The sequence below is a fragment of the Stenella coeruleoalba genome, assembly GCF_951394435.1.
Source record: "Stenella coeruleoalba genome assembly, chromosome: 2".
Classification (NCBI taxonomy): domain Eukaryota; kingdom Metazoa; phylum Chordata; class Mammalia; order Artiodactyla; family Delphinidae; genus Stenella; species Stenella coeruleoalba.
In genome coordinates, this window is record NC_137147.1 from 134,430,145 (window position 1) to 134,450,940 (window position 20,796).

Below are 20,796 nucleotides of genomic sequence, written 5' to 3' on the forward strand. Positions count from 1 at the left end.
CCCTCTTTAATATGGATGTGACACCTGCAGGCTACAGCTTGTCACACTGAGAATTATTTCTCCATTAAAACGCAGGAGTTGGAGTTTTGCCCAGGAAGGCAGCTAAAAGTACTGCTCTCGGGGGCACCAGTCACCAGGGGACTTAGTGGCCACCTTCCTCACTCTCCAGCCCCCAGGGAAGTCCCACACCTGCCGGATCCCTCCCTTGAGTATTTGATACAGCATCATGTCCGAGCCGCCCTGTCAGAGAGAAAAAGCACCGGTTACCGTGCCTGTTTTACTGATGGGCAAACTGAGGTTCAGACAGCTTGCTCTGGGTCACTGTGCTCCATCTACAAAATCACGGAGGGAGCAAGAGTGTGCAGCCCGACTGTGCAGCCCGACTGCGGGGAGGGAAAGATAAGCCGTCACGTGTGCCCAGCACTTTACAGTTTGTAGTGTCTTCTTCCTGCTTTGTCCAACCCTCGCAACTATCCTATGAAAAAAGAACTACTATCGTCCCCACCTTACAAGTGGGGTTGATGCCTGGTGAGGTGAGAACACGCTCAAGGGCACAGGGGGAGATAAGGGGCAAAGGCAGAGCCTCAGCACAAGGCTTTTGATTCTAAAACCCACCCAGAGGACCAGGGGTGGGACTTCTAGCAAGGTCTCATCCCCAGGGTCATCGACTTTAGAAGAAGCACCCCAGTTTGTAAAGAATGCCACATACTTTTCAGAAGAGGACTCGTCACCCCTTCTTAATAGATCAGGAAATGAAGGTTTAGAGGGATGAAGGACTTGGTCACAAGATAGTAGCAGAGCTGGGGAAAAAATGTCAAGTGTCCTGACCCCCAGCCCGGTCCCCTCCAGCTGCCCCAGGGCCTGCAGAACTCGGGGACTGACTGGCTGGCCAGTTCTGAGACCCTGGCACCGGGTCAAATAAGCACTGTGCACTCTGCAGGCTCCCAGGTCCCTGAACACGGTTCTCTGGAAACTGTTTGCCTGCCACATTCAACCCCTCTTCCCAGTCTTTGGAGCCAGAAGGTGGGGAAAACCTCAGGCCCATTTTTCATATAAGAAAACTAAGGCCCAGAGAAGCTAAATGCTCAGGATCACAGGGTAGAACTAGGTCCTAGACCTGGACCTCTGACTCGGGCCTGGTGCCCATTCCACTGGGTCAGCCAAGAACAGCACACAGAGCTCCTTTCCTGTGTCAGCTTCTTATTGGGTCTCAGCTTCCCCATCCATGAAATGGGGGCATTAGCCCTTAAACAAGCCTGAGGTCTGAGGCTTCTGAGACAAAGCTATTAGTCTTCTGAGATAAAGCTATTCGGGGTGGAGCCCCCAAAAGTGACCAAAGGGCCTGGCTTTCTGGACAGCCAACATCACTTTACCAAGGGGGAAACTGAGGCTAGAGAGGGGGTCATGGAGACCCCGTGACTTAAGGACAGTGACAGAAAGGAGATCCAGGTATCCCTACTCTGGCTTCAAACGTCCAGAAGGGAACCCTTCCTGCCAAGTCCCGCTGCCCGCCCTACTGCCACACATTTTGCAGAGAAAAAGCTTTCTACAAAGGCGTTTATTTTTCCCAAAATACACCACCAGTTAACAAAGTCCCTCAGAGTCCCGTATTTAAATTAGAAATCCCCACATCTTTCATTCCTGGTGAAGGGAGGGATGTCAACAGAAGGACATCAGATCATCAGAAGTTTACTCCACTGGAGGCTGGGGACCGGCCAGAGACAAGCCAGGAAGTGGCTGCCCAGCCCCAGAATAGCACCATGGTGGGAGAGGGGGCTGTCCCTGCCCCCAAGCTCCAGCCAGCGAGGAGAGGCCCCAGGCTTCCCCTGTGCTGCGGCTCTCAGCTTCCCGGGGTCTGTCAGGCCTTGGCCGCCTGCCCCCCTGCTCATGCCTGGAAAGACACTTTGCAAACCATCAGATTCTCCAGTCGTGGTGAGAGGCTTTGTCCCTCTCTCCAGGTTTCTGCCCCCACCCTCTGTTCTGGGTAAGGATTAGGGATGGGATGGGAGTGAGGTATCCAGGGAAATGCGGTACAGAAGAGGAGTACAGTAGCGAGCCAGGCAGGAGCCCCTCACAACCACTCTTTCCTCACGGGTTTACCAGCTGAAGGGCAAGCTCCTTAGGGAGGGGCTTGTCTTCTCACGCGGGGTCCCCAGCACCTAACATAGCGCTGACACCCCACAGATGCTCAGTGAACATTACTTGAGTGGATAAACGAAAGGGAAGTCAGGAAAAGCAGAGGGACAGAAGCTGACCCCAAGGGGGCCCACACAGCCGCCCAGAGACCCAGTGTGACCAGCACGTGCTTCCCGTGGGGAGGGCGGGCAGAAGGTGGGGCTCACAGGGCACAGCCCAGGGCGCCACGGAAGAGACGGGGCCAGCGGAGGTCCTCACGTGTTCCAGCACGTGCACCTGCATGTCTGCATGCCTGGGGGAGGGGCCCTGTCTTCACTTAGTAGGACAGGGGAAAGGCCAATTTTAGGGACAGAGCAGAAGGAGAAGCCTCTAGACTCGAGGAAATGCTAAGGCTGCAGTGGCCCTGTCAGAGGAGACAGAATTACGGGCAGGTGGGAGAAAAGGCTGAGAAGTGATCATTGGTGACTGTGTATCACATCTTTGAAGAAAAAAGGCAGCCAGCTGGTCCATGTAGCATATCCATTGGAGAAACAAGGCGGCAGGACGATTTATGTATCGTGTCACTGGAGAAATAAGGCAGCAGGATGACTTAGGAATCATGTCCATCGGAGAAATAAGGCTGCGGGGTGGTCTATGTATCATGTCCTTTGCAGAATGAGTAGACCCGCTAGAGTAGAAGCCATCCTTTAAGGGCAGAGACGCCCCCAGCCCAGGGCTCACACTGAGGCCCCAGTGCAGCCAGAGGTGGGAGCCCCAGGGCAGGGCAGCAGCTCCCTGGTGCTCGTGGTCAGGCTATTTCTGGTCCATCATCTGCATTTCATGATGGGAAGGAGAAAAAGCGGGGAGAGCATTAAATGCATGAAATGCATGAAATGCAGGAGTCCTACTGTCGGGAGCGTGCCAGAACCCCAGGCATGTGGTCACATACTCAAGGGGAAGAGTATGTGTGACACGGCCCAGCAGTCTGACTAGCAGCCCCCTGCATCGAGCTCTGCCCTCGAGGCTCAGACACACACACACACACACACACACACACACACACACACACACAGAGCAGCTGGGCATCAGACAGACCACAAGGGTGCCTGGGGGAGACTGCCCAATCCTTGCCAGCCTCTTTCTCAATCCCCAGGGGTTCACCCACCCTGCACACAACCCTGCCCTCTGTCTGGCACACTCTTCCCTTCCCAACTCTGCCCCCACACCCTCCCTGTCCTTTGATCCATCTCCTTCACCCCATAGATTCACACCCCTGGCCTCACTCCACTCCCTGACCTGCACGGAGAGTTTAGAAGACGGACCGGGGCCTGTGTGACCCTGCCCCTCCCTCTCCCATCCTTTGGGCTCCATCTGTCCCTGGAAGAGTAGCTCTCCCTTCTGGGGACTGCCTCTGTGCCTGTCCAGCCTGGCCAGAGACCAGGGGGCCAGGCTGCCACACTGGGGAGCAGGGTCAGGCGGCCCCCTGCTCCACACAGCCAGGCTGACGTTTTGATCTCCATCTGCTCGATCCTTCTATGCCTCATTTGGTTCAGGACAACGGGGTGGATAATTTATCTCCATCCCTCCAGACCCCAACACAGGCCTCCACTCCCGCCATGGAACGTTCTACAGCATTCTGAAGGGCTTGCTTTACAGAGCACTTCTGTATTTGGCACCTTGGCATCTCGTAAGGGAGGTGTGACAGGAACCCCCCTGGAAGGTTATGGGCAGAGACTTAAAGCGAGGTCTCCCCTAGGGGACTCTGTCTTCTGCATGAGGCTGCCTTTCTGAAGACCCCTCACCCAGCTTTTTTTTTTTTTTTTTTAACATCTTTATTGGGGTATAATTGCTTTACAATGGTGTGTTAGTTTCTGCTTTATAACAAAGTGAATCAGTCATACATAAACATATGTTCCCATATGTCTTCCCTCTTGCGTCTCCCTCCCTCACCCAGCTTTTATCATGAATTCTGCACAGGTTTCTGAGGGCCCCACTGCCCCCCACCTCTGGGAGTTTCCTGAGCACAGGGCCTATGTCCTTCCTTCCTTTCTTCCCAAAGAAAAGCTCAGTGCAGGGATGAGCCTCCAGGGACTTGGTGAAAGTTTATTTCCTAACAGGGATGACAAGGCAACCTGAAAATTATTTAAGGCTCCATAACCTCTGGCCAAAAATTAAGGTCCCAAGACCTTTGATTTTCTAACTGGAAGCCACTCATTTAATGACAAGTCTGCATAAAGGAATAGTTTGTTCAAAATACACATGCACACAGACACACACACAGATACACATATATTTATACACAAACACACATACGTAGATGTGGCTCTTGGTTACTTTTAATAAGGAAGAATCTCAAACTAAACTAACCTCCCACCAACCACTTGCTAATGTAACTGCTGATGTTACGGTAATCTAAATAATAATGATTGCTAACACTTACTAACCACTGACTATGGACCAGGAACGTGGCTGTCTAGCTGAAAACCACATTTCCTAGCCTCAGTTGAATTAGGAGTCATGTGACTAGGTTCTGACAAATGGATATAAACGGGAGTGACGGGAGCTGTTTCTAGTCAAGCCCTAGAAGAAAATGACCCCTCCCTCTCCTCTTTCCCCCTTACTTCTGGAGGGGCTGTGGGAGCTGCAGCAGCTACTCCGGACCTGGGGCTGGAAGCTTTGAGTGGAAGAAGACAGAAACCAGGTAAGTGGAAGTTGGTTCCAGGGCACCAGTGGCCTTAAGACAACCTCGACTCCTGTCCTGGTTAAGCCTCTATCATATTTGCGTCCTGTGAGAGCAGCGGGGACCTTGGTTTCTCTGCCATTTCAACAGGGGGGAATCGAGGCTGCTCTTCTGGGGAGGGAGCCTCAGGGCAGCAGTGAAGGGTGATAATCACCCCCACCAACAACAGCCCTCCCCAGCCTCCTACACACAGGCGCACAAACACACAGATACACAATCTCAAACACCACGTGTCTTTACCTTCTTTGCTTTCAGAGTGTTTCAGAGGCCGCAGGGCTGCAAAAAAAGGAAGGAGTACACAGTGAGGGGGGCACCGTGAAAAGTGGTGGGGTAGGGTGTTGGGCAGAGGCATAGGAGCCAATGAAGAAATAAAGGCTAGAAGAACTGGGAGAAGGCAGGAGGGAGAGTTGAGAGGGTGAGGGCAACATCACAGCACCAGAAAAGGGGCCCTCGGCTGCTATCCCAAGTCCCAGCTCCACTCTGGCTTGTCACTCCTCCCCCGGGCCTCAGTTTTCTGCATCTCTATAATGGGAACAACTCCCCGGCCCTCCTACGAGCTGGAGATGTGAGAGTACGCTGAGCTGGCTCTACAAATAGGGTGAAGTGAGGCACTGAAGGAGGCTGCAAGTGTCCCCTGGTGGGCCTGGGATCGTGCAGAACTAGGACCCAGTGCTCTCTAAGCCTCCCTCTTCTCCCCACTCCCTCCCTTCTGCCAATTATACCTGCCTCCGAGCATGAAAAATGAGGCCTGATCCCAGGGCTGTCTCCACACTGGCCACACCCGGGGACACCAAAGGCAGAGAATTAATTGACATAATTTACAGCAGTCCCCAGGGGTCCATTTCCTGCCCTTCCTTCTGCGGGTGTTGGGGGGAAGCTGTGTCAACTGGCACCATCCCAAATGGCTCAGTGGGAACCTGCCTCCCCCAGCTAAGAAGCCCAGGGAAGAGAAGGCAGTGAGGCCTCCAGCCCCCGCTGGGCTCCAGGCTCGTGCCATGCCCTTTGCAAAGTCACTCGAGATAGCTTCAAAATGGCCCTCTGGGGCCATCAGGGCAGGATGACATTTTACAGATGAGAAACTGAAGCCCAGAGGAACAAAGCACTTTGACCAAAGTCACACAGCCTCTAAGCAGAGTGGGACTGTGTCAGGCGGATAATAGTCCTAATAACAGGCCTGCAAAGTATGGTGCCCTTACAGGCGCCAGGTATGACACTAGGCCCTTTAGATACATGATCTCATTGAATTTAACCCACAGAACCTATGAAGGGAGCAGTTAGGAGGAGACTGAGACCCAGAGAGGCAAAGTGACTTGCTCAAGGCCACTCAGCTTATATGAGCTGGAGCTGGAACTAAAACCCAGGCTGCCCTGTCTCCTGAGCCCTCACTCCACCCCTAGGAAGCCACCAGACTCCACAGTGCAGGTCCCTCAGGGTTGAGTAGCCTGGTAGGCGGGTAAAGGCAGAGGCAGGAGACACGAAGCAGCACCCGGGAGACCTGCCTGAGGTCTAACACTGAGCAAAGACAGACGCACCTAGGTTGGGAGGCCTCAGTCCCCGGGACACACTTCATTCAAACCTTCAAGTGAACGTGGTCCCTCCAGACGCTGGAGTCCTCTCCCCTGTTCAGTGCCAGCTCTTAGCTCAGACTTACCCGTCTTAGATCCTTCTCCATCCCCATCCTGGTCCTCAGCGCCTGGAAGAGTGAACCAAAACTTCCTCAGCCCCACTTTCATCATTGAACTTTGCTCCCGGGAGCGCGAGAGCAGGTAAATGGGGCTGAGCAGGCCTGGTCTGTGGTCCAAATGCTGGACACAGGGTCAGAGACCGGCACAGAGCAGAGTGCTGTGGCAGGACGAAAGGGACCCCAGCCTGGAGCCCGCCGCTCACCTGGCCAAGGACCACCTACTTGCCCCTCCACCATCCACCAGCCCCATCACCCACCGTCCACTCGCCCACCAACCCAGTCAACCACCACCTCCAACGTGCATACCCACCCGTCTATGGTTCCTCATCCTTCCGCAGCCTGCCCAGCCACCTGCCACACAGGCAGCCACCCACCTGTTCCAACTGACCAGTCTCCTCTCCGTTCACATATGCTCTCCTTCCTGACACCCAGTCATCTCCCACCCCTCACCATCTACCTTCATGTTCAGCCACATACCACCCACCAGGGTCAACTCACCCACTCACCAATGTCCACTCACTCACCCAACACTCACTAGAGTCAACTTACCTATCAAGGTCAAACCACCTACCTATCAATGTCGACTCACCACCTACCAATCACCAAAGTCAACTCCTACTGACCCCCCAGCCCAAGCAAACAGCAGCTGCTTCAGACTCTGCCCCACCTGGAGGCAGACACACCCTCTCACGGTGACACGCAAACCCACGAAGCATTCACGCTTGTGCTACTCGAGTTCCATGTGCTTTCACTCACAGACACTCCCATGTGACATAGGCTCTCACAGTCACGCTTGTTTGCACAGACACATCCATCCCCTTGTCACACATCCACCACTCACTCCCAGTCACACTCATATCCACACTCATCCTGCCATGTCTGCACACTCACGGGCAGGCTCACACCTGTTTACAACACATGTTCGGCCTCAAGATCACACACACACACAGTCTAGCTGCATTTGCACACCCACACTCATTCTGTCACTGGAAAGTGACACTCATGTTGATGTCACAGACACACTAACATACCCAGAGACACACACACGCACACCCCCCTCGCTCACTCACCTGCATTCTCTTCCTCACAGCTCTGTTTGATCTTTCTCCAGCACACGAAGGCCAGGGCTACCAACAGTGCGACGAGACAGACAGAGAGCCCCACGGTCACCCACAGGGCCTCAGGGGGGAATGTCATGGGCTGCCCTGGGAGGGGAGATGGGGAGAATGGAGAGAGACTGTCATGCCTGGCCCCCAGTGGCCCTGAGGACAGCCCCTCTGCCTCCAAGGTGTGAACAGGGGCTCCTACCCTCACTGGGCCCCGACACCATGAAGAGAGCTTACTTAAGTTCCCGGGCCCCTTCCCTGCCCAACCATACACCCTCTAAACCCTGACGGCCGTGGCTGCCGTGGACATGCCTCAACCTGGGAGGGCTGAAGAGTCTGTGGTTGATGATGCTCAAGAACCTTCCATGGCTCCCTACTGACATGAGAATAGTGCTTCAGTCTTCTTCTTTGTAATTCCACTGCTCCAGCCAAACTGGTATCCTAATCATTCTCTGCAGAGGCTCCTTCCAGCCCCCTCACCATTGCTGTCAGTTTCCTCTACCTAAAAACTGCTCCCTAACTCCCCATCTAGCTTACGATTCCTCCTCGGGAGGCCCTCCCTGATTACCCCAGTCCCACCTGGTGATACCCCCCCATCTTATAGATCAGGAGTTGGCAAAGCCCGTGGGCCAAATCTGGCCTGTGGCCTGTTTTTGTACAACCCTTGAGTTAATGAATAGTTTTACATTTGTAAAGGGTTACCAACAAAAGGAGAGGCAGCAGCAGCAGTAGCAACAAAGACGGTATGTGGCCCACAAAACCTAAAATATACATTATCCAGCCCTTGACAGAAGATGTTTGCAGATTCCCGTGTAAAGATGAGGGCGGACACTGAGGGTGCCAGAGTGAAGGCTCTGGGTTTACCCAAGAGGAAGAGACTTGCCAGGGGAATGTTTCTGTGAAACGCTGAGGGCAGAGGGAAGGAGTTGAGCCACCCTCGCCTGGGTCAGGGCCAGCAGCTGTTCTGAGCACACCATCCTCCAGCCCAGTCCCAGGACCCACGCGGGGTCCTGAGCAGAGGCCCTGGAGACAACAAATCTAACAAAAGCCAGGGGGAAGGCAGCTCCTGCAGAAGGTGCTGTCAGAGCAGACAGCAGCGCCATGAACCCTTGGGCAGTGGAGACCGTGGCACAGATGCAGGGATTTGCAGCCAATGTCACTTTCAATGGGCGTGGCTGGCAACGCTGCCGCTCTGGACATTGGCAGCAAAGGGACCCATCACCCTGGTGAGCAGGAGCAGGGGAGGAGGACAGGAGCTGATACGAGGGGCCTGGAGGGTCAGTCCCTGAAGCTCATGGAAGGGACCTCTGGGAATCCCAGGGTGAGGCCCCTGCAGGAAAGCAGAGTCACGGAAATACGCAGGAGGAGGGGCTCTTGCTATGGCCACCCTCAGGCTGGTGTTGGTGCCTGGAGCACAGGTCAGACTTGCCCTCAGCCCACCAGTCAAGGACAGAGCGGGGCTCAGACCTGCATCTCCAGGTTCCACGTCCAGTGTTTGCTCCATAAAGCCCCCTCCACATACAGCACCCCCACGAGCGGGAGAGACCAGGCTGGAAGACTGAAAGTCTCAATCCCAGAGTGTTTAACAAGGCTCAAAGCTGCCTGAAGCAAAATACAGGCCAAGGGCTCCAAAGTAGGCCAGTTTTGCTCTCACAAAAACAGGAGGCTGGGTGGTGGGGAGGAGAGAAAATTAGGCTGAGAGGCTAAAAGTTGGATTCTGGTTCCGGTTCATCTGCTCACGGCAGGCTGCCGGAGCCAAGGTCCACAGACCCCCATGTTTGAGTTTAGAGGGGCCACAAACCCTCAAAACTTAAATGCAAGTGACTGCATTTATCATGCATCCAATTTTCAGAGAGGTGTCTAATCACCGAAAGAGTCAGAGCCACTGTGCTAGCCTGTGGCCTTGGGAAAGTTCTCTCTTCTCTCTGGGTTCCAGTTTCCTCATCTGTGAAATGAAAGCACTTTAAATGTCAGCTACTGAAATTTTCAATAAAGATTTTCCTCTTAGGTGGGGTAAATGTCCCCAGTGAGCAGGAAAGGAGGATGGCAGCTGACATGAGAGGCCAGTCCATGAAGCACACGGAAGAAACCCCTGGGGATCCCAGGGTGGGGCTCCCGCAACAAAGCATGGAGCAGAGCCACAGAAGTACCCAGGAGGAGGGGCTCTTGCTATGTCCACCTCTAGGCTGTTGTTGGTGCCTGGAGCACAGGTCAGCCTTGCCCTCATCCCACCGTTCAAGGACAGAGTAGGGCTCAGACCTGCATCTTCAGGTACATGAGTACAACCACATTTATATTCACAAGCCCTTTCTACACGGTGTGGCGAATATCCAGTTCAGCTCAGTGTGCAAATTATCACAGAGTTCACCAATCCTTCAAGGTCCTCTCAACTCCCACCTGTCCCTAGAGACTTCTCCTGAAACTCCAGCCCATTCTGACCACCCCCCCCCTTCTCTGAAAGCTTCACCTTCTCTGTCAATCCTGCTCTATCTAATATTTCTGATTCTCTCCTGTGGATACATCAGACCATATACTGTTCTCTAAAAGGTCAAAGAGACCCCTCGGGACATCCAACAGCCCAGGGCAGTGACTCCTCCACGGAAAGCACAGACCTGAGGGTCTCCAGAAAGAGGGTGGGATCAATCTTGGGGAGGGGGTGGGCAGAGGGAACACAGCCTTGCCAGAAGGAAAACCCTAAAAGAGAAGGAGGAATGAGCCTGAATTTCTAGAAGGCAAGTGTGATGGGCACTGCCTCTGAGCTTGCAGAAGCGAAGGCCACGTAATGTCCATGTAAGTGGGGGCAACAGGAAGATAGGAATAAGTCTGTGAGTCCAGAGGCTTATGCAGAAACTGGCCACCAGGGGGATTAGGACTTGCATGGGCTGTGGGTCGGGTGGAAGTCATGGAAGAGAAAATAGGAGAACCAGATGGACAGAACGTGCTGTCCTGACCCCAGAGAATGCAGGGAGACCCCTGGGAAAGCTTAGTTGGCCCATGAGGAGGGACAGAGGAGCCAGAATGAGGTCCAAACAAGGATTAAGACTGCCTCTCCTGGCCTGAGTGTGGGCCTGAGCCCGCTTCACCTGAGTGCCACTCAGGTGGGCACTAAAGGAAGGGAAGTGTGTCTGGGCTAGGACCCCAAAACCAGAGATGGCAGCAACTGCCACAGGGGCAGCGTTGATCTAGTGTTTGACCACATGGGGGCAGCAGAGAGAGCCGGCTGTTCCAAAGGCTGCCTGGGTCCCGCTCAACTCCATCAGGAGAGCTGACATTGATGGGGTGAGGGGTATGGCCACCTGGAGAGGCCCAGCTGTCTCTCAGGGCCTCGCAGTCAGATGGTGCCCAGCATCAGATGGTGATGTAGCAACACCTTCCCAGCACTTGGAGAGGTTCCCGTAGGAAAGCACTCCAGAGCCATGCCTCGTGGCTGCTGCAGAACTCCCGCCCACACCTCCAGATCGAGGCAGGTGCTCAGTTCCCTGCACAAGAAGCACAAGGACCACCTAAGATACTCTTAGAAGGGCAAACACTACAAATGATTCCTATCAGCTCGATAAAGCAAGTCCCTTAAGGACTTCTTGGAGTAGAGTCTGAAACACCTGAAATGTATGAAAATGTTTTAAGTCTTCTGACCACCCAAGCCTACCTAAATTCCAGCTCAGGGTCCAGATAAAAGGCAACGGCCCCCTCTATCCTTCCCCAGCTGTTCGTCTGCCCCTACCTGTGATGGTGACAGAGCCATGAGCGTCCTGCTGCAGCACGGGGTTGCGCACCAGGCAGCTGTAGGTGCCATTAGCGCCCAACACCACCCTCAGGACACTGCGCACGTCGAACAAGCCCTGCTCGTTAGCCATCTGCGACGTGGTTACGTTGCCGGTCAAGGGCGCACCCTGCCCATCCTGCCAGAACACTTCGGCCTCGGGGTAGCCCCGGTAGCTGGAGCACGTGATGGTCACCGTGTCCCCGGGCCGCAGGTCCTTGTTGGGCTCCAGGGTCATGCTGGGCTTTGAGTAGGGGGCTGGAAGAGAGCAGAGGGTAGAGGGCAGAGGTCAACGTAAGGCAAGGGCAGCGGGACACAGTGGAGGGGAAAGGTGCCTGGGGCTGTGAGGACACGGGTCAGTCCTGGGTCAGTGGGTAAAGGGGCTGCGGGAAGTATGAGGAGTGTGCCAAAGGGAGGGGACGCCCTCCCCTTCGAGGCTCTCACCTGCCACCTGCAGGCTGACCGCGGCGCTGCCGAAGTCCCGGATGCTCACGAAGCAGGTGAAGCTGCCCTCATCAGCCACGCGCACGCGCTGCAGCCTCAGGGACGCGTTGCCCTGAGCCAGCAGGTCTGGGAAGAGCGCAGTGCGATTGGCATAGGCGCTGCCCTGGTCGCGGCCCTCAGCGAAGCTGTGCACCAGCTGTTTGGTGTCTGTCAGCTGCCAGATGAGGTTGAGCTGTGCCAGGCTGAAGCCGGGCTCGGGCAAGAAGGAGCAGCGCAGGGTGGCGTCAGTGCCCACGAGGGCTACCACGGGGTCTTCGGGAACCTGGACTTCCACAGCGCCTGAGGGCGAGGTTGGAGCGGCAGGCAGTGAGGAGGGGCGCCGACACTCTGGGCTACCACCCCCCAGCATCCTGCTCCTCCATCAACCCCCAGGTCCCGTTCCATCTTCCCATTTTCTCCCCAGACCTAAAAACAGATTAAGTCTCAGCACTTCCAGACGTGGAGTCTCCCTAATCTTCTGACAAGAATCACAGCAGTTTGGCCTTGGCCTGAAAAGGTCCGTCCCCGGGGTGGTGGTGGGGGGGACCCGGCCTAGAGCAGCCTCCAGCCCTAGCAAAACTCCCCTTTCCACCAGGATCCATTTCCCTCTCCTATCCTTCCACTCTCTTCTGAGATCTGAATGCTTCTCCATTCTCTCCAGAGGTTTCCAGAGCCCTGGAGTCAGGGAACCCAGAGAGCTGAGAGGACCTGTTATCATTACCCTCACCCACTCCCACCACGGTTAGATTGCCGCCTATGCACCCTGTTTATCTTTTCCGTTATTATTATTAGGCATCTCACTGTTCCGAGAGACTGAAGGTATGGAGCTAGATTCAGATACCGTGACCCCTGCACACAGGACCACCACCACCCCCAGGGGGACATTTAAGAAAACAAAACAAAAACCTGTGGGGTTTCTATGCGGTGTAATGGTGACAGAGCCATGAGCGTCCTGCTGCAGCACGGGGTTGCGCACCAGGCAGCTGTAGGTGCCATTAGTGCCCAACACCACCCTCAGGACACTGCGCACGTCGAACAAGCCCTGCTCGTTAGCCATCTGCGACGTGGTTACGTTGCCGGTCAAGGGCGCACCCTGCCCATCCTGCCAGAACACTTCGGCCTTGGGGTAGCCCCGGTAGCTGGAGCACGTGATGGTCACCGTGTCCCCGGGCCTCAGGTCCTTGTTGGGATCCAGGGTCAGGCTGGGCTTTGAGTAGGGGGCTGGAGGGGAGCACAGGGCAGAGGGCAGAGGTCAACGTAAGGCAAGGGCAGCGAGACACAGTGGAGGGGAAAGGTGCCTGGGGCTGTGAGGACATGGGTCAGCCCTGGGTCAGTGGGTAAAGGGGTTGCGGGAAGTATGAGGGGTGTGCCAAAGGGAGGGCACACACACCCCCTTCGCGGCTCTCACCTGCCACCTGCAGGCTGACCGCAGCGCTGCCGCTGCCAAAGTCCCGGATGCTCACGAAGCAGGTGAAGCTGCCCTCATCAGCCACGCGCACGCGCTGCAGCCTCAGGGACGCGTTGCCCTGAGCCAGCAGGTCTGGGAAGAGCGCAGTGCGATTGGCATAGGCGCTGCCCTGGTCGCGGCCCTCGGCGAAGCTGTGCACCAGCTGTTTGGTGTCTGTCAGCTGCCAGATGAGGTTGAGCTGTGTCAGGCTGAAGCCGGGCTCGGGCAAGAAGGAGCAACGCAGGGTGGCGTCAGTGCCCACGAGGGCCACCACGGGGTCTTCAGGGATCCGGACTTCCACTGCGGCGCCTGGGGATGCGGTTGGTGGGGTAGGACGGTGAGGAAGGGCCGGGACACTCCGGGCCTCCCTAGTCCCCCTCCCCTTCCGGGTTAACTTCAGGCCCTGTCCACCCCCTTTTTTTTTTTTTAAGGCCTAAGAGTTTATTACCTTTGGTTCTAATTCAATCAGCAGGAATATAGTAAGCACCCACTATGCCAGGGCTAAGAGTTAGGAATGCCACGGAGAACAACACCAAGGTCACACCCCTACAGAGCTTACGTCTTAGTGGGAGAGAGGGACAAACTAGCACACAAATTCTTATTAGTATATGATTAGGGGTATGAAGGAAGAAAGCAAGCCAATGGATAGAAAGCAAGGAGGTAGCTTTTCAAAACTCTGGCAGGTATTTTACACCTGTCTGTGCTGGTTGCATTTCCCAAATATATATTATCTTTATAAATTGTAAAAAGGGAGTCTTAAAAAAGTATGCACCAAAATGTTATTAGTGGTTTTCTCTGGATGAGAAAGAATCACAAATGCTTTTTCATTTTTCTTTTCCTAAATACACATGATTAGTTTTTATGCAAGAAAGAAAGAATACCCATGCATTTAAATATGGTGGTGAGCCACTTTCTCCATAAAGAGATATTAAGCTGAGATTGAAAGGGAATGAAAAAAGAGTATGACATAACCAGAGAAAAGCCCAGTGGGTCAGGTTCCCCTGCTCCTACTCCTGCCCTGCAGCCTCCCACCCAGTCACCTCTGCCTCCAGTCCAGCTCTTCTTTTAGAGCCCTGGAAAATTAAGTAGGGGTTCCTGATAGCTTTTCTTGTGGTGAGATGTGTCCCCTAGCCTGGCACTGCCATTCTTGGGTAATGGTTAGATTGTGTGCTTTGGGCACCAGCAAAGCAGGCACACTCAAAAAGTGTGAAGATAGGGCTTCCCTGGTGGCGCAGTGGTTGAGAGTCCGCCTGCTGATGCAGGGGACACGGGTTCGTGCCCCGGTCCGGGAAGATCCCACACGCCGCGGAGTGGCTAGGCCTGTGAGCCATGGCCACTGAGCCTGCGCATCCGGAGCCTGTGCTCCGCAATGGGAGAGGCCGCAACAGTGAGAGGCCCGCGTACCGCAAAAAAACAAAAAAAAAGTGTGAAGATCAAACAGTCTCGAAACAAAGCTAACTGAATACTGCACTCATTAAAGGTTTCTCACACTTAGAAAAATAGCATTTTATAGTTAGTATTTTCATCATGAATAACATACAGGTAGTGGGTATCATCATCTTTGCAGTGTGTAGTGATCTCTAAAGGTCTTAAGTGGGCATTGGATCTCTTGCCACAATGCCAGGTGCCACAGGCCAGCTCTCCAGTTGGAGACCAACAGGGTGCCCCTTGTATCGGGCATTTGAGGGATGAAACCGGAGGAATCACCCAGACAAAGCCCTTTGTCTGAAGAAATCAAAGGATCAATAGCTCTGGGTAAAGCGGTGCTTCCTCTTTCCGACCACCAGATGGCACCAGACACTCAACTTTGTCTACCCCTTGGCGGGAGAAGGCAAACTCTCCCTTAGAGCAGAAACTGATTAGGATTTGAATTATGATGATGTTGTTATTAAAGTAGCTGCCATTATTGAATGCTAACTCTGTGCCAAGAACTGTGTGGGAAGATTTACACACCTGCTATGTGGCTGGCATCCATCTTGGCCCTGGAGACACATCCTGCTCTTTGAGCAGAGCAGGCAATCAGCAAGCAAACATATAATATGTCAGGTGCAGATAAATGTTGGGAAGAAGCATGAAGTAAGGTCAGGGAAAGGGAGGGAAGATGAACTATTTTATACAAGGTAGCCAGGAAAGCCTGGGGAAGGTGGCATTTGAGCAAAGGCTTGAATGAAATAAGGGATCAAGTCATGCAGACATTCGGGGGCACAAAGTTTCAGGCAGAGGGAACAGTATGTGCAAAGGCCCTGGGGAGGAAGCACACATACAGTTTGTTCGAGAAACAGCGTTATCACATTTAGTGCTCACATTACCATTTTACAGAAGAGAAAACAGAGTCTAAAAAATGTAAAGTAAGTTGCCTGTTGGATCCCAGAGGTAGGAATGAGGTGGACAGGGCAGAGAGGAGATTGGGAGGAGGTTAGTCAAAACCTCCCCAGCCCTGCTAGACAGAGAGGCTTGGTGGGAATGGTCCCCTCCTCCCCCACCTCCAGGCCCCACTCTGCTCCCCTCACCTGCGAGGCAGAACCACAGCACTCCCAGGGCAGTGGCCACACGCATACCCGTGCTGCCCGGTCCACACAGCATCTTCCCGTGAGGCAGCTGACAGCTGGGCTCTCCGTGGTGGAAGGCTGCCCCTGCCTGCGAGGAAGAGGAAGTGAGGCCTTTGTCTCAAAACGTCCTCCCCAGGCCCTCTCTCACCTCATCTCCCCTGGACCAGCTTGGTGGAAGGCTGCAACTGCCCGCTGGGAGGTCCTCCCTCCTATACCCGCACAAGGCTCCCTGCTGAGGGATATTTTGAGAGATGCTGGCAGGAGGGAAGTGAGTCACTGGGGAGGCTGGATCAGGGGAGCAGGGCAGTGGGCAGCTGGGACCCACCCCTTCTAAGATGTTGGTATGCAAACAAAAGGAGGGAGAGGTAAGGCAGCTAGTAAAGGCAAGTCTGTCTGCTCAGGCCAAGGATGTACACGGACTGGTTTGGCTCAAGACAACAGCTGGTAGGGGAGAATAAGACTTAGAGATTGGCTAAGAGGTTGAAAGTTTATCCTAAAGGCAGCTGGGAGCCACTGAAGGTTCTGGAATAGAGGAAAGGATATGGTCAGAGCTGCGGTTCCTAAAGATTACTATGACAGCTGTGCAGGATAAATGAGAAAAGCTGGACAGAAGAGACAAAGCAGGTCTGGGAGAAAGCGACAGCATGGTAGGACAGGGGAGAGAGAGAGGGAGCAGTCAGGGTGTCCATGGTTTTGAGACCAGTGACCAGGTGGGACACTCACGGAGACAGAGAATGTGGAAGAGTTGGGTGTAGGGCACGTACAGTGAGCAGTGTTTGTGCAGGAACTTCCAGGTGAGACTTCTAGAAGGCAGCCTGGTATATGAGTACGGGGCTGAAGGGAAAGGACACTGGCTAGTTTAACCTGTGTGTAGTAAGCGCCCAAGACCGATCAGAAATGGACGAGGCCTGGACTGGGGCTGACCCCCCAAGCGGAGTCAGGACCGAGTGAGATATTTCTGTGACTACACGTCAGACCTGAGCCAGGGAGGCCCAGACCTCCCCGGGTCCAGCCCCTGGCTGCCCTTCTGCCCGCCCCCAGCCCCACCAAGCTGTCCGCCTGCTCCCTGTGTCCCACAGCTGCTGCCTGATTGTTCGTGCCACCTCCTGACCAAACCACGTCACCAGGGTCGATTCATACTATCCAACACGATTTCACAAAAATATAAAAGGTTTCACATTCTCCAAAACCACCCAGGGAGCCGGGCTGCCTGACTTGGTCCCATTCTGCAAGAAGAAAACAATTAAAGCCCAGATAAGGGAGGGGGCTTCGTTAGTGTGATGTAATTTGCCAGAGAGCACAGATGAGAAGGGTTCGAGTTCCCCACCTCCTGACACACCTCTCTGCCCTTTCAGGGAGCAAATGTCATCAACAGCCATTAGCATCAATTCCAGTCACAGGCACCCAGCCTCAACCCTCCCAGTCCCAGCCTAGCACCCCACTCCCCACCCCCCCCCACACACACCCAGCAGCTGAGCTGAGGGAGTCCCTTAGCCAAGCCGGGTGCATCCTGCCCAGTACATCCTCCACCCCCAGCTGTCCGCGGCGGGGAAGCCCTGAGCAGCCACTTCCTTCCCAGACACTTCCGGTCCAAACCTGGCGGCCTCAAAGCCTTGCCACCTGCTGAGTCAGCAGCCTTCACGCTCCATTCATAAAGTCACCCTTGGCGGGCACCACATCCTGCCTACAAGGGCCACCACGGCCCAGAGGAAGTGCTGGCAGGCAGCGGCCTGCCATGCTTGCCTGCCCACTGAAGGAATCACAGGGACTAAGGTTAAGAAACTCCCAGATTCCGAGTCTCCCTTCCTTTCTTTCACCCCCAGACAGAACCAAGGCCTGTCCTTCCTGGGCCTCCCTCACCCTTCCCACTGCTGCCCATGCCCACCGTCTCCCACCCTCACCTGTGCGGCCAGCACTCCTGTGATCCTCCTGGGACCCTCCAGTCCATCCCTGACAACCCCACATTTTACATGTCTCCTCTTAGGACCTGAGGTAGGAATCTGCTCACATCCTTCCCCCACAGGCACCTCTCATGGTTCCCTATTTACCGCGGGAGTAAACCCACACGCCTCTGCCTGGTACTCAAGACCTTTCTTATGACTTCTCCTTCATCCATCAAGCTAATTCCTGCCACTGGGTTGTACTTGCCAGGGTCGCTTGGGACTGCCTGCCACCTCCACGAATGTGGGGAGGTCAGGGAGCACCTCTCTTCCGACCAGACCTATCAGGTTCCCCAAGGGCCGAGCTGTCCTTCCCTCCAGAGGGAGGATGAGAGGTTCGCAGGGCATTGGATTTGCTCCCTTCAACTCCCTTCCTAGACTCTGGACTCAGGGAAGTTCCCACTCTCGTGCTTTCCCTGGGGAGAAGCCCTTGACACACCAGAACCGAGGACACCAAGAGACTCCCACCCCGATAGCTGGGCTCCCAGAGCTGAAGGCAGGAGGGAGAAACACATCTCAGAGACAAGATGTTGCCAGGGAATGAGAGCATGGCCTGTGACCAGTGGGACAGATGGGCTGCCTAGTACGCAGAGCCCCATGGAGACACACAGACCTCACGCTGCATTCATACCACGCTGCCCACCTTTTCTACAAAGGGGAATTGTCATCCCCAGGCAGGACATGCCCTGGAGTCAGCAATGTACTGCCCCTCCCAGTGAGTCAGCAGATGGTTCTTCCTCCCCACCCCACCCCACCCCGCCGAATGCGGGAACTCCACGGAACCCTGCCAGGAAAGACCCCAGAGTGCCTTGGCTTTCCCAGAGGAGCAGGAGTGAGGGGGCCAGGCCACCCTTGGCCTGAGGGTACAGTAAGTGCATCCAACCTCAGCAGAGGTGGAGCCACAGGGAAGTTCCCAAGAGATGACCCAAGATGTACCCCCATAAAGCCAAAACCAAAGATCAAGGGCTGAGGCTGGGCTCTTTACCAAGATGCCCTGGACCTGGGGATATCCAAGAGGAACTCCTTGCCCCTACCATGACCACCAATAGCACCCCATATTCTCTTAACCCCCTGCCTCTTCCCAATTCCTGCAGGGGCTGCTTGGATAACATTTCCCACGGAGAGGGCAAGAAGGGTCAAGCCACATAACCAGTGTCAATCTTTGCTAGCCGGCATAGGATAGAAGCACAGCTTCTGAAAACAACAGTTAAGCCCCTGGATCCAGCTATGCCTGAAGCAAGCTGTACACCTACACTGCCCAGATACTTGAGCCAATCATTTTTCCCCCCCTCAGGCCAGTTTGAGCTAAGTTTCTATTACCTGCAATTGAAGCAGTCCTTGAATATACATTCATTTGTGTATTTAGTTATTCACTTAACTATTCACCAAGTGCCTGGGAGGCAGGCACTGGGAACAGAGGACTAAGCTGCGTCTGTCTTGCATCAATAGGGAAGTGAACAGAAATCACCTCAGTTCTGTACAGAGTGCTGTCTCAGATACAGTGAGGGCTATCTGGAGGCACCTCTGAGATATGATAACCCTAAAGGCGAGTGCTGACAAATGATGAGCAGCTCCGCAGGTAGACAGGCTGGGAAAGGTGGTCTCTCCCCAGCCCCAAGAGACCTGTCCTCCTGGCACTGCTTATCTGCCTCTCAGCCAGATCTCTTTGAAACAGTAAAAAGCAAGCCCAAAGTTTGGGTTCCAGTCCCACTTCTGACACTTTGCTGTGCAGTCTTAATAGGTGACTTCCCCTCTCTGAGCTCCATGTTCCCATCTGTAAAAGAAAAAACGCTTTACTGGATGCTAATGGAACTTCATTAGTACGTTAAGCCTTCATGTACTCTATCCTTAAGGTCCAGCCAATTAACTGCCATGCAGGTCACACTGAAATGTACAAAATGACTGTGGTAGAAACCACTAGTGTTCCCCTTACATCTGTTCTCCTCCTCTTCTGTAGAATATTTTGTTAGGCACAGGGCCTCTTGGCTAAAGACTACAGATCCCAGCCTGCCTTGCAGCAGGGTATGGCCATGTGATCATTTTCTGGTTAATAGGATGTGGGAGGAACTGATGTGTACAACTTCTGGGGCATGCCTTTAAAGAGAAGGAGCATACCCTCTCTCTTCTCCTCCCCCTTCCCACTGGCTGGAACACAGATGTGGTGAGCTATCTAGGACCATACTGCCAAAGGCAACACCCTGGGGACTGCAGAACTGCAGGACAGAAGGCCCCTGAGCGGCTGCAGTATCAGCACTGGACATACCCGGACTGTCACTTGGGTGAGGATAAGCATCTGTTCTAGCGTCACCGTTATTTTGGGTCTTTCTTACAGCATCTGAAGTGACTAATTTAGGGACTCATCCCTCCCTTCCTCTCCCGCCTTCTCTTCCCCCTCTTCCTACCCCGTGAAAATTGCTACTGCTCAGAGCAGCAAAAGGAAACCACATCTAGAATAGGTGTTTCAAAACATGAACTGAATGCTATCTCATCAGAGTCACTTAATGATACCTGGGCACAGCTTAGGAGATATTTCAAGGGTAGACATGACTGGTCTTAGGGATTGTTTGCACGCGAGGGGCTGGAAGAGCCAAAGATGTACTGAAGGCTTCAACCGATGGGTGCGTGTGTCACACACAGAAGATGGGGAGACCTGGAAATGAGGGGGAAGAACAATTCTGACTGGGCTTGGAATGGATCATCCGTGACAAAATGTTTGATGGATTCCGGGACACACAGAGCTGGAACTCAGAACAGGATGGGGGAGCTATTCATGGAAGCCAAAGTTGGGATCACTGAGGGAGCTCATGGAATGAGAAGAGCCTCCCGCCCCTCCGCCACCAAACAAATTCTGAAGAAGATGCAGAAGTTAATGGTCAGGTCGCAGAACGGGGAACCTTTCTCTGGCCACTCCCACAACCTCTGTTTGCTCCCTCTAGGGATGGGCACCCACTACCTCCCAAAGAAATCCACTG

At 54.2% G+C, this 20,796-nt stretch overlaps 1 protein-coding gene across 1 annotated transcript in view; it reads right to left on the reverse strand.

Annotated features, from left to right (window-relative positions):
• Positions 1-1,559: 1,559 nt before the first annotated feature.
• The window catches only part of CD276 (CD276 molecule), a 30,244-nt gene continuing 11,007 nt past the window's right edge, over positions 1,560-20,796 (reverse strand). The window contains exons 2-10 of the mRNA XM_079913178.1: positions 15,846-15,972; positions 13,297-13,644; positions 12,795-13,109; positions 11,850-12,188; positions 11,367-11,663; positions 7,610-7,744; positions 6,507-6,548; positions 5,096-5,131; positions 1,560-2,946 (exon numbers count right to left, since the gene is read on the reverse strand). Coding sequence (XP_079769304.1) covers positions 2,924-2,946; positions 5,096-5,131; positions 6,507-6,548; positions 7,610-7,744; positions 11,367-11,663; positions 11,850-12,188; positions 12,795-13,109; positions 13,297-13,644; positions 15,846-15,918 — 1,608 coding nt within the window. The 5' untranslated portion in view covers positions 15,919-15,972 and the 3' untranslated portion in view covers positions 1,560-2,923. The remainder of the gene's footprint in view (positions 2,947-5,095; positions 5,132-6,506; positions 6,549-7,609; positions 7,745-11,366; positions 11,664-11,849; positions 12,189-12,794; positions 13,110-13,296; positions 13,645-15,845; positions 15,973-20,796) is intronic.